The sequence below is a fragment of the Hippichthys cyanospilos genome, chromosome 10 (assembly GCF_059441005.1).
Source record: "Hippichthys cyanospilos isolate Australia breed blue-spotted pipefish chromosome 10, RoL_Hcya_1.0, whole genome shotgun sequence".
In the NCBI taxonomy this organism is placed as follows: domain Eukaryota; kingdom Metazoa; phylum Chordata; class Actinopteri; order Syngnathiformes; family Syngnathidae; genus Hippichthys; species Hippichthys cyanospilos.
This window is the reverse complement of record NC_142378.1, coordinates 11,120,336-11,134,463: the sequence shown is the minus strand read 5'-3', so window position 1 is coordinate 11,134,463 and position 14,128 is coordinate 11,120,336. Positions and strand designations below refer to the sequence as shown.

At 39.2% G+C, this 14,128-nt stretch overlaps 1 protein-coding gene across 1 annotated transcript in view; it reads right to left on the bottom strand.

The window, feature by feature from the left end:
• nr5a2 (nuclear receptor subfamily 5, group A, member 2) overlaps positions 1–14,128 on the bottom strand; it is a 57,932-nt gene that overhangs the window by 17,074 nt on the left and 26,730 nt on the right. Inside the window, exons 5-6 of the mRNA XM_088426080.1 lie at positions 6,852–6,971; positions 4,485–4,632 (exon numbers count right to left, since the gene is read on the bottom strand). Of these exons, the coding sequence (XP_088282206.1) occupies positions 4,485–4,632; positions 6,852–6,971 (268 nt within the window). The remainder of the gene's footprint in view (positions 1–4,484; positions 4,633–6,851; positions 6,972–14,128) is intronic.

The following is a 14,128-nucleotide window of genomic DNA, read 5'->3' as shown; positions in this document are numbered from 1 at the left end:
TTTAGGTTTAATCAAAAATTAACTATGGAACATTTTGCAACTAATTAGTTAAACATTTATAATTGTTTGACAGCACTATTTTTCTTAAATATTATGTTGAACTGCTTGTAGGTCAACACAAATGTTTCTTTGGAAAATATACTTTTAAATCATTGCCAAAGATGTGTTTATTTGTCCAAATTGTTTACTATCCTATTGTTGAAGTATGTTTAATGAATTGCGCTTGCCACACAGCTAAAAAAAGGTCAACAATATGTTAGAATGTTTCTACAAGGGTGAAATGTAGTCCAAGAGTGCACCATTATCAGTGGACCTCCAAACAATTTACCTCTCTATCAACTTTTTTTTTTTTTTCCCTAAACACTACAATTTGAGAGCATTATTATAAGTTGTGTCCTCAAATCCCGCTTCTCTGCTGGGAGCATTTAGCACTCAGCCCTGCTCTGACAGCTTCTCTGGTTCTCCTCCCAGTTGACGAGGGCTGGCAGTGCACGTCTCACCCAATTAGAGCTGACGTGGTCGGACGAGGAGAGCCCAGTTGTTTGCTGGCAGAGCAGACTCTGACCTCTGAGCCTGCAAGTGCTTTGCCAATATGAGTGCTGTCTGTCTCTGGCCAAGGGAATTTAGATCAAACAGCACACTTGTGAAAATTGATAAGTGTTTTTTTTTTTTTTTTTCCTCAGTTACAGCCATTCATTATATAGCAGAGCACTGCAGAATTCACAAAGCATCCAGTACATTATATAGCTTTAATTGTCAACTAATAAAATGACCGTTTTTTTAACTGAAAGCCAAGATGTCACTTTTTGGGCTTACCTGTCACCTCACGATCACATAAAACAGCAGCTTGGCAGTATTTCTATTAAGAGTTTAAGACTTTTAAAAGGAAATCAAAGACCTATTAACAGTGTACTGTCACCAGACAACTAGTAATAATTCTTCTGTGAACTCTGACCCAGGCTGTACTCTGTCTCTGGAGCTTTAATGGTCGTGACTTTACTGCCGCACATACAAACACACACATGGCCATTGCTCACAGTTCCACAGAGAGATCAATGCTAGTAGAGTGATCATCTCCCTCTTGATAGAGGGCAAAAGCCTTCACTTGAGACAAGGAACGAATGACAGCAAATAGAGAAGACGCTGTAGAAGGAGATGGATAAAGTGAGACAGTGAGAAAAAAAAGACTGAAAAAAGACGGTCAAACTCAGGTCAGGACGAGTCTTCTCTCAGCTGGAGTGACATCTATATCACTCTCTCTTTATTGACAAGAGGCTTAACTAAGAGTTCTGTAGTCAGGCAAGCGTGATCGCTCAGTCAGTATGGGAAATAATGGAAAAAGTCAAGGTAAGGAAAGGCACAGAACAATAAGGGATTTTTATTATTCCATATCACTGATAGTGAAGTACCAAAGTAATTGTTAACGGAATAATTATGGCAGACAAATGTAGACCACAGATTGAAGGCATTTTGTCTTACATAGTTATGTGTGGGACCAAACGTGCATTTATCCACACCAGAAAATAGCAAATAGCAAAATTGTCATCATCATACTAGAACATTGCTGACCTTCGCTTTAGTTCGGTCATTTTACACTTTCATTGACAGTCCCTGGAGTGCCCCCTCCCCACTCGCTTTCCAACAAGTGTGAAACTAAACAACCAGATTATTTGTGAAAATGTATCTGTGAGCAAGTTGTTCTGCAGAGTCTGCGCAGCGGGGCTAATTAACTCCCACTTCTAGTGTCTCCATTATATCTAGTAAGCTGGCTTTTCCAGAGCTATCAGCCGGCCACAGTGAAACCAGTGTTCCACATTGGTTGTCATTCCAGGAAAACTTATATCACACTTAACAAGAAACAAACAAACAATCAAACAAACAAAAACAATAAGAATAATCCGATTATGGTTGACAAAAGACCGAAATGAATATGTGGGTCAATTAGACACACTTTTCTGTTTTGCTTTTTATAAAACAACACCCTTTTTGAGGCTATCTTGTACAAAATGAGCCATAGGGGGTTGTCTTGTGCAAAACACACTACATGGTCAATTTCAGCCCAATATTTGGGCAGACACTTTTTTTTTAACTTATAATTGGGTTATTTTGAACCCAACTGTATTTGGAGTGTATGCAACCGCTAAGTGGGGTTAACACACTGCATGAGTTAAATTTGCCGTTAAACTGTTTGACTTTGCCAACATAAGATATGCTGTATGCTGTAAGAATATATCTGTAAATCTTGACCCTTGGGATATTATTGGGATATTCTAATCAAGGGACATTTTAATAGTTTCAAGATTCAAATGATGGTATTTATATTTTTTATTATTATCTGTATCCTTACTTGGACTCCACTTTCTGCCAAATTTTAACATGTTCTTCCTTAGTCCATGCTCTAGAATAGAGGTAATTAAGTAGTTGTTGATTAATTTACTCAACTATGTATTGCTGTGAATGTCACAAAAGTGTAATTATAGTTACTCATTATCTGCCCCAAAAAATAACTGAGTTAGTAATTTAATTACCTTATAATAAAAGTAACTCATTACCCAGCAAATTAACTGTTTTCACAGCTTTGGAAAAATGCTTTATATCCAATCAATTCAAATGTGTATAATGGCCATATAATTGTACATAAACTTCAGTATTTAGTGTACTTAACCTGACAGCAGGTTCTCTCTTCAATTAGTATCTTATACAGTATAAGTCACATTTCAACAACATAAATACTTGTTCCGTATTTTTGTACTACAAGCAACTACCTTTGTCCCACACAGCACTTTGACCGTGATTCTATTTTTACTCAAAAGATTAAAGCTATTATTAGATTTTCCCACATTATTGTTACATCTGCTCAATGAAATTAACCAAACACGTCACAGTGGAGCAATAAAACTGTCCACGTTTGCCCTCATATGGAATATTTATGAGCCATTTGCAGAAGTGCGCATGCAGCTTTCTCGGGGCAAATATGATGATCATTGGAAACGAATGGCTTAAAATCACTGCAATCCAACCCCTGTCTATTTGATTTGTGGACCACCTCGCCCATTATTCTTCATGTAACAAGAAAGACTGAGAAAATCACTCGGACGCAACTTGTCTAGGGGTAGGTGTGGGTGTGCCGGTCTTTGAGGTATATTAAAGTTGTTCATAAATTAATTGGTTTGACCTTCTTTGTTAAGATCCCATGTGTGCCGTTTTTCTTCACATCACTTTTAACGTACATAATGATAACGGTGTTTCACAAAACTAATTAATGATATTACTCCATTCATGAAAAATGAACTGAGTTTACACCGTTAGTTTAAACTGCAACAAAGAGGTTATAGCCAAGACAAGCTATGGTTTGCCAATCTGGCAGTTTGCTGAATAGGTGGCACAAGACCTGACTTGTACCAACATATAAGAAACATTGGAAAACACCCAGCTGCAGATATAGTGTGTGACAGCTTTTACTTGGATAAACAACTGACAAGTTGAGTCAGTTATGTTTGTAGTCTGTATCCTGACCATATATAATGATTATGTAGCACTTATTTCATCATTTAAGTTCTTGCTTAATTCCACCAGTGTACATTAAATAAATCTCATCCTTCGTTAGGGCTCATTTCGGCACTCAGCAGCCAAAGCTGATCTACTTTCATGCCTCATTTAGCTACATCCGTGTATTAATTGGTGCTGCTGGCAGTATGCAGGCCACTTCTGTGAGCGTTTGCTTTCTCGTTCCATTACACATATTCAGATCAGCCCCATCAATCGCACACCTCTGCTCAGCTGTGCGCGGTGTGAATCAATGTTAAATCTCCAGGCTTTGCATTGCTGAGTCCAAACACCACCTCTACCACCACACATATCCTCAGCAAATGCAACGCCACCTGTGTCGGGTTTCTTCTGTGGGAGACTCAGGCAATGCTGGAAAACAGGCACTGCCTGGGGCTATACACATCCCTGAGGTCAGTCTTTCATTATGGATGATGTTTCTGCCAAATTATTTAGACCCTGAGCCCCAGCAAACCCTATGCCATGTGAAGACACATACCGAACAAAACTAGCTCATACACACGAGTAGAATCTTACACACATGCGCAGACATTGTCAAGGTAATCCCATATTAATCTATTAGAACATATCCCTTTATTTCACAACCTCTGACAATCTTTTCAGTTCTTTTCCTGTTATAACAAACTGTCAAATCCTCACTAGCCACCCCTTTGCATCTCTAGTACATCAATAACTTGATCTTTGATTCCAAATCGTAATCCAGGATTCTTCATACTGAATTTGCTGTGTTATTCCATCGCTGCCTTTTTTTTAGACTTTGAAAGAAGAGTAAACAAGGTTTCATTCATTCCATTCCATTCTGTTGTATAATGCTTAATTTTATCACAACTACATAAACCAAAAAAACTTAAGCTCCTTAAGCTCTTGTGAAGCGCCCCCCATTAGAACATTCAAAAATACCCTCTTTTTGGACTCACCAAGACTGAAGAGGACCAGGAATTTCAGGCAGACAAACTCCCGTTGATCCATTTGCAAAGAACGTAACTTAGCCACCAGTTCCTGGGCATGGCTCAATAGATTATTGAGGGTGGCTCCAGCCTGGGATGCAATCACTGCATAGTCTACCTGCAAAAAGAAAAAAAAATGCTTGAATTTATGTTTATTTTTTACATCAATAAATGAAAGTAAAACATGTGGTGATATAAGATTGACAGACACAGACAGACAGACAGACAGACAGACAGACAGACAGATAGATAGATAGATAGATAGATAGATAGATAGATAGATAGATAGATAGATAGATAGATAGATAGATAGATAGATAGATAGATAGATAGATAGATAGATAGATAGATAGATAGCATTTTGTCAGGCAGGTTATTAGTTTTTAGCTGCCACTCACACAATAAACAGCATTGAATAAAATGTTTATATTTATTGACAATTCATTATCAAGTCCTGACTGCTCTAAGTAATCCTAAAGTAAAGTAATCCCACTTGCTACACTCCATGGTAAAAAAAGTTACACGCATATTCAAACGGTAAAAGCCCAGTGCCAGGGCCACAGTCACACAAGTCTTCATATCCCTAAAGGAATAGCGATGCACTTTGATTACATATGTGCTCCATTCCCCTATAGGACATTTCTTTTCCTCCAATCTTTTCCTAGCTGCTTTTGTACTTCCTTTCTTCTTCCCCATTCATAAAGGAGAGAGTTATGGCTGAAGTGAGAGGTAGGCGCTGTCCCCTTTCCAAAGTGTCAATCAATTTACATAAAATCAACTGTGCATGAAATAACTTCATTGAAGGATTGGACTGTTGATGGTGATGCCTTAGGTTATTGCCTCCTGGCCTGAAGTACAAAGACAGGGGAAAACAATATAATGCCACTATAGCAGAGTTAGCACTAACCCAAGTGACCTGCATATCAATTAGTCAATCAATCCTACTTTATTATTCCTCTTGTAGAGACACGCTGGGTAAATATAAATAAACTTTCAGATTTAAATCCATTTCGAAGCACAATGTATGGAGGGCAGATTTGAAGCGTATTTGTGTGCGCTAGCAGTGCATTCAAAGCAAAAGGCATTCATTCATTTGATTGTGGGGCATCATTTATTTTACTTTTATTTAAATTTTAGTCATTTAAATTTCATGAACACCAGCAGTATTGGGCTGTCAAAACATCAGTGTCATCATATTGGAAAATGGCACGGTGCAGTGAGGCCTTGCTTAAGCTTTCAACAGATCAGCCTATTTGTCATTTTATCTTTGAATGCATTTTAATAAGCTCCATTTCATGTTTGAGCTTATGACAGTCTCCTTTGAAAACACACATTCAGTAGCTGCCGCTTTGTTGGTGACCCTGAAAATGACATTACATTTGTGTTCTTTCTGTTTTAAGGTCAATGTAAAAAATGAATGAGGCTTTTGGTATAAATCAAAGACATATTTGTGAATGTGCTTAACATGTACAAATTGAATACATTCTATGATGCATTATGCTACTCATGTGAAATGCATAGTGTGAGAGTGATTAGCACGCCCGCCTAACAATGCAGAGGTCCCTTCCGGCCTTCCTTAGTGGAGTTTGCATGTTCTCTCCGTATCCTTGTGGGTTTTCTCTGGTACTCCGGTTTCCTCCCACGTTTCTAATACATGCATGGTAGGTGTGATTGTGAGTGTGAATGGTTGTTTGTCTATGTGTGTCTTGCGATTGCCTGGCACCAGTTCTGCCAAGGTCTGCTGGGATAGGCTCTGGCATTCCCGCAACCACAAATGGATGGATTTGATGGATGTAAAATGCACATACATTTTAATAGGAGACAACATAATCAAAAATGTCATTAGAAATTTTTTTTTTTTGTCATCAAACTTACAGTTGCCAACATGGATAGAGAGATTCAACAAAAGGAAGTTTTCTTTTGCATGTCCCAGGCACACCTGGCAATTTGGTGGCCAAAAGTAGACTTTGCACCTGCTAGAACCAGGTCTAACTTTTGAAACAACTGGTGTAAGGTGATTCTACTGAATTTGAATGATGTGCAGGCACACACTTCTGAGCTCCGTGGATATGTGAGGTGGCTTCATAAATATGAGAACAGCATACATCAAATCCTCTGAATTATTGTAGAAATAAATTTATTGAATGCATTTTTATTATTGTCGTTGTTTGTGTGTAAATGTCAGACTTAAGTAGATGGGTGAATTCACACAGCTAAAAACATGTGGAGCTTCTCACCTTTTGCCTCTACAGTAGCCCTCACTATATAAACTCTCACAATTGATGGTTGTGTCTTAAAAAAAATAATCTTGTTGGGTTCTGGTTTGCAATTACTCACCTGCTGACCGGTGACCAATAAAATGGAGCCCTCCTTGGCGTGCACCACTTGTCTAAAGACATGGTCCAGGATGAGGAGTTCACTCCAGCAGTTCTGCAGAAGCTTCATCTGGTCGTCAACCTAGTTGGGAATATCGAGAAAAGCACAAAAATGTCCTGTGAATTTTTTTGACAGATTTTTAGAGGGATCATATTGTTTAAAATAAACAAATACGATTAAACATACTGTATCCCAAGCATTATTGTGGAGACTTGCTCACATGTTGTTCGTGTTGATTGATTACATTCAAATCATTTGAATGTATTTCAATCTTGCTCAAAGGTCCTGCACACATACCCCAAAGTGTTTTCTTATGATTCTTTTCACATTTAACTTTGTGGCTTTTTTATGAGCTCATTTAACAGTTTTTGGTTCAGGTCTCTCTTGTCTGTCCATTTTCAGCAATTTCGGTGTAATTCCACTCGTTCCAATGATTAAAACATTTACGCCTGCTGAATTGCAGCCGCTGGCTCCCATGGACCTGCCAGGTGAGCTTTGGAAGCAGGTCAGGTCAAACAGTGCGCCAAAACAACATCTTCCTTTGTAACAGCCAGTCTCTTCCCATGCCTGGCCATGTTAATCATTACACCACAATTCAGAGACTCAAACAAAAAAAGCCCGTATTGGGGAAAAAGGAATGAGGAAAATGTCTCCTTTTTTGGTATCAACAAACATTGGCCTATGAAATGTCTAAGAAATAAAATATCCTGTGTACCTTTGTTCGTTAGTGTCAGGAGCTACTGTGATGACAGTACGTGAGAACTTGATCTTCATTAGTATCAACGGCAGTGAGAATGCTGGGGAATGTGGATCAATGCTAGAGGCTAGCCACAGAAGCAGGTGCAAGTATGGGTACTTTGAAAAGGAATGTGTTTTTCTACCTTATGGTGGGAATCTTGCAGAGATCTATTTGTTGAAGCGACTCTTGTTGAAGGCAGTAAAACCATTTATGATCACATGGAAAAAAAAAGAAGATATCACTCTTTGATTGCTAACTTTGGCATCAAACGCTTATGAGGCTTGGAATCATTTTTGAATGGTGTCCAGCATAGTCTGTTTAGCTTTCAAGAAGACAAAACATTGTCTGTTAAGGTACAGCAAGCAACGCAGCCTGAACTGCAGTCTGGAGGGTTCTACATCTCGTTTGCCTGAGTGGCCAAGTGGTAAATAGTTTTGCCATGATCCTAAATTGAACCAAAGGCAAATAAAAGGGAGAAAAATCCCGTTTGTTGAAATGTGCAAGTTCAGAAGGCAATGAATGAATGAAATAGCCTTTATTTTTTTCATTTATAATGTTACTTTATTTTATATTATAAATATAGCTACAGCTTTCAGGGCAGTTAACCTCCTCTTTGCAAATTGCGTTATGTTGTTTGGGTAACAAAAAAAAAAAAGAAGAAAAAACAAGTTCAGTATTTGTTGAGCCTCAAAACGTCGTTTTTTCGAATTGTCAATGAAGTGTCTGATCACAACTGGTTTTCTATCCTCCCTATACATCAGTCTATGGTCCTATATTGGATCAGCAGGTAAGGATGAAAGCAAAATTCAAATGACTTCATTAGAACCATCAGAGCGCATTGAAGACCTTCAGAGGAATGCTTTCTTTGAGCCACTTGCTAAGCCTCCTCTCTCTGCCTCCCAATCTAAAGACCCTGGAATCAAGTGTAATCGTGTGTGTGCGTGACTGAAAAGACGCGTGCATGTAATGCCCAAGATCTTCAAACGCCACCCCGTTCAACTCCAGCACCGCTACCACCGCATGTCAGTGCTTTTAGCAAGTGTTAGGGTCCTCATCAAAGGGCTGTCCTGCCTGGAAGCGACTCTCTGACAAGAAGCTCGGGTTATCAAAAGCGGTGTATGGCAGCGGGTGATAGGAGCCTAGACGAGGGGCAGGGGACACCCGTCTTTAAGAGGGAGACTGGTGACAGACAAGCATAAGGGCGGTGCAGGGGTTGGGGCTCTGTTGGCTGACCTTTTGAGGACCGGCGACACAAACTGTTTCCCTGACAAGCTCTTCCTTTTGCTCTGTCAAACCAGCAACATTCATGGCGCCTGATCTTCCAAGATCTGCTCCCCGTACTCACACATAATATGAACTCGCTGACACTGCGACAGACGCTTTGAGTTGAATTTCTATGCAGGCGAGTCACACACTTTATCTTTGTGCAGAAGATGTGGCCATACACAGTCAGTAAACGATTGGCAGATTGCCAGTTATTGACTACAACACTTCAGCCTTTGATTTTATCAGAGCGTAATAACACAAAGTTCAAATCGCAGTTTGTTTGACTCCTGCAATAAACCTTATAGTGCTTCTTTAGTTGTTTAAGTCTTATCTCGAAATTATGGAAAATTTAGACAAGTGTATCTGACTTTGGCTGTCATAAACTGAATGCTTACCAACACTGTTTCTATCATGAATGCCACTCAAATTTAACTTTCATTATGGTACCATTATCAAAGTTGCTCATTTGTTTCTTATTTTGTTAGATATTTCAGATAGATCCTGGTCAGGATGAGATGATATACAAGGTATTATTCAGTAGGCCTGCACATAAATCAGCAGTGTCCTAAACTGACCTGCAACTTGGCCACTGAAAACGAACGCCGAGTCCAAATTTTTGGATTTGAGTCAGAATAAGACTTAGCACATAGTCGTTAGAGAGGAATGTTTGGATGGCACTCACGTCTCCGTATACTGTATGTGAGATATCTTTGTTGGGAGTGCATAAAGCTAACACGCTACACTCAAGCAGATGCCCACAGATTTTTGCATGTGTGTCAGGCATATTTGTCAGGCTAATAAGCATTAAACTCAGTCAATAAAGACCAACAAAGAAAAGTATTAGAGTATGGCCCAAAGAAATATTTTACATGGGTACGGCGCAAAAATTCCGGAGGTTGACAAAGCTTAATTTCAACTAAAATGGAACATCTGAAATGGAATAATACATAGTGCCAGTGTTGGGGTACCCGGATGAGTTTGAAAAAATGAATTTATAAATATATGCTGAAGATAAAGCACCACCGTTTATTGAGTGCAATTTCTTTTCTATTATGGTCAAATTGGATTTTTCACATTTTTTTGAACTGTGATTTATTTTTGGCACATTTATAATTATTAGGCTATTTTAGTTGATTCAGGACTCGTTAGTTAATGTCAAAATTAATAGCGGATGCACATTTGGGGTACTAGTCCAAGCTCTTTTCAGGAAGACAAGCATCAATTATTTTTTAGTTTTGAATAGAACTGGATCTTACTACCTTAAAATGTAAAGAATCAATGAAAATTGGGGGTTAGTGGGATAATGAATTGTAATACATATCGATTTTATACTTCCTTAGGAAGAATTTTGACGATTAGATCTTTGACAAGAAGTTGAAATATAGTAAGTCCAAGTTTGATATATTCATAATGGAGGTTAATATTTCTGCAAATAACTAAGGTAAAATATAACCTCTTTGGTGACATGTATTTTTACTTGTTAATATTGAAGTTTTTTTTTTTCTTTCCAAAACGTGTTTTCTCATCTTATATTGTGCACGCTAAAAAGGTCTGGCCTTGAACAAGACCAATCAAGAATGTTTAGCTTCTGTGTTCACATTGTGAAATTATACTCCTGAAAACTAGTTTCAAACTGAACTCAATAGCCAAATTGAATACATTACTTTCTCAGGCTTGGTCTTCTCAACATTATCGCCAAAAGTAGGATGTTTTAAAATCCAAGCAGGGACTCCCACATGCATAGACCAGCAATAAAAAAAATACATATCCTCCAAGAAACCAATTTACCACCTTGATGATTGTTCAGCTGAGTGGGATCAATACTCAAATCAATCGCTTAGCCCATAAATTTTGTTCAAACCACTGGCTAGGATTAATGGGATTTTCCAGATGTAGAAAGAGAAAGGAGAGCCAGTGAGACAGGGAATGAACCTGACTGGGAATGGAAGAATGGGAAAATATGAGGGGAAATTGCAAAAATAAAAAAGCAGCGGACATTGCAGTGCGGGTGTAAATTAAAATTGGCACATTCAAATACTCCCTGACAAACGTCATGTTTATTCATAGCCCCCTGCCAAGAGCACAGCAATTATCATGGGGTGCTAAGTTAAAACAGGCCGGGTGATAGAAACATACCCCCTTTCTTGTGCCCTGGTCTTGGTATCGTGCCACCAGCATTGTTAAGCGGCGTACCGTGCGGCCGGATTTAACGAGTGTACACAGCTGGATCTGATTTTAATAAGTACTTCTATTTTTGATGTGGACTAATGAAGAGATTAATGGAATCTCCTTCTGTGGTTGTTAATGAATGGACAGAATTGTGTTTTTTTTTTTTTTGCACATAGGGAGAAGTAACATTTGGAGCCCAAGAGCTAATCTCTCTCAAATTCGCATGAACAAGAAGCACACTTCTCTCTTTTCTGGACGGGAATCAATGCCGACTACAGGTGAGGTTTGAAGCTGACTTCAATGCTGCTGTGTGTCGAGCTGCTCATCCTTTGGTGCTGTCCTATCTTAGCATCTGTTCGCCTTGAGCCAAACAGTCCCTGTATTCACCTGGGAACACGCATTAATTCACCTAGAAATGGCGCCCGTTGTTCTACGAGTGTTGCAAGTGCTTAATTATGTCGTGCCTGCGTACTCGCTTCCAGTTTGCCCGTTTAATTAACCCATTTTAGGGACTTGTTCAAACCAAGACTGTTAGGGACCCTAACAACCCTGAACAACTATTTTTGGACTAAATTTGGACCCCATTAAACAGGCTAAACACAACCCTATTACTAAATTATTATTTCTGGATTAAATCAAGTTTAATAAGAATGGACCAGATTGCCTCTAAATCCAACATCTAGAAGACATCTGGTGCGCGGAGTGAAGGATGTCTAAAAAAAAGGTTTACATTTTTCATCACCGGTACATTAAATTACATTTAAATAAAGTTATAGTTGTTAGGATATAGTTATGATTAATTTAACATTTATGTCATACAACTGTTGCATAACTACATTTGATGAATTACTGTTTTTACAATCATAATTTTTCGTTGAGTATTTGGGGAATTTATTACAAGTCAACTGCTTGTGAGCATTCACTTGTGACCACCTATATAATTACTAATTAGTGATACTTTTTCTGCTTTTCAAAGGCGCACAAGCAGGAGGTCTCTATCTGGCTGTGAAGAAAAGCAACAGTTGTGATCAAATCCACCAAAGGTTTCTGGAAATAGAAATGATTACCTATGCCCCCTCCTCCTTGTCCCAATTTCCCCAAAACGATCTCTTATCAAGGCATACAGTCCGTTTGGTCTTCGATCCTAATGCTGGTGGAGTGATAAGAGAGCTGGGAAAAGGTGCAGGTGGCACTTGGAATCTGTCAGGGCAGGGGCGGGATTAAATGTTTTGGTGCCGGTTGACAGATGAGAAGAATGTTAATGTTAATGCAAACACGCTGAGCAATCAGGAAGATAAAATGTGTCATGAAATTTTGAAAAAAAGGGTCACGTTGGAATATAGATGGTGTTGTATCAGCCTGACGTCAGGGACTTTTTAAGCCAAGGGGTACTTTTGAATCCTACCGATACAACCTAAAGGTATATAAAGTCCCTATCCCATTGAGGGACAAACGTTAGTGAGCATTGACGAAGGTAAAAATGTTGAACAGATTTCTTTGTGACGAGCAGTGCAGGCGAATGTCTGCCTACGTCTTATGGACGTTTGCGACCTTGGACGAACCCTGACAAGATCAAAAGAGCGGATGCCTTTGCCGGCACGCGGCAATGTTTGCCCCTCAATGGGAACATTCAGTTGAGAATGTAAAAGTACCAGAGGTACAAACTTTGCTAAGTCATTTTTTTATTGGTGATATTGTTAACTGCAGCTGACCAATGCGCACACAGAAACGCATCAAGGTAACAAGTTAAAGCAAAGTATCTGTGTGTTGTGTGTGTTTTCTCACTGTGAGCCACGACTCCATAGCACATTTGTTTGAGCCTGCCACAGTGTTCGTTCAGCAACATCTGATTGATAAGACTGAGACCCTGAAATTGACCATTTCCCACGGTGACTGCACTAATTGACTCTGCAGAATGACCTTTGATCCTGAGAATGAGAGGGTCTCTTTCGATTGAGCATGTTCACTTCCCAGCCATCCACACATCCCGGCATTCTCACTCGTGTTTGTCAATGCACGGACAGCCTGTGAATGGAAACCCCACCCACCCCACTTTTCTGTACTTCACTTAGTCTGCCCCATGCAGAAAGAGGTAATATACAGGGGTGGACATTTTTCGTGGTCTATTCACATGAGTACCAGGACATGATGTTTGGTTTGCATCTTTTCTTTCCTTAAACACAGTCTTCTTAAATGTCCTTCCCAGTACTGTATAGCTGCCACACAGCCAGCCTACATCCTCGAAAACTTTCATAAGTCCATCAGTTATGGTTCGCGCGGTTCGTATGGAGGTAAATTCTCCATCAACTATAATGTGATTTTGCATTTCAAATGCATCTTTTGTGAAACTGACCCGACAGCCAGACTAAGCCGCTTCAGTAAACAAATAAGAGGACAAAGGACGTGCATGCTTCGCTACATGAAAGGCAAGGAGAAAACTATTACACAGAGTTTGCGTGGTTCCTGCAGTTTGTCTCACTACCAGGCAAAAGGTCGATTATCTATTACTTCTCAATTAGCTTGTTTGTTAGCAATATGTTGCAACACATCCACATGACTGGATGACTGAAAAATTTCGACTGTATTAAACTCACTGATTTTTGTTATCTGCTAGCTGAGGACATGAGTGGCAAATCTTGCATCACAATTAATTGTGCTTCAAACCACAGCAAATCTTGGAGCCACTTTTCAAAAAAGAAAAATATTGTTCAGCTCAGGCTCGGTTGTCATGGATTTGGTATGTAAATGTGCGAAGTGAAGCATGCTACATTACACAACAGTGATTTTTGTTGCACATGCGTACCTGCATACCAGTGATGTCTACCCGTGGTAATATATTTTCTTACATGTCAAATATCAACGGATGATAGCTGTCATTGCATATGTATATGCATATACCATATGTTGCAAATATGCACGTTGGTCACTAGTATGCTATCAACCTGTCATAGGCAGACATGCAAATACGTCCATCCAAAAAGAAATTTGTGTTGTTGCAAAAATTATGCTGAAGTATCAAGTGTTCTTTTTGCACACAATACTTTTCAGCACCTCTTCAGGAGCC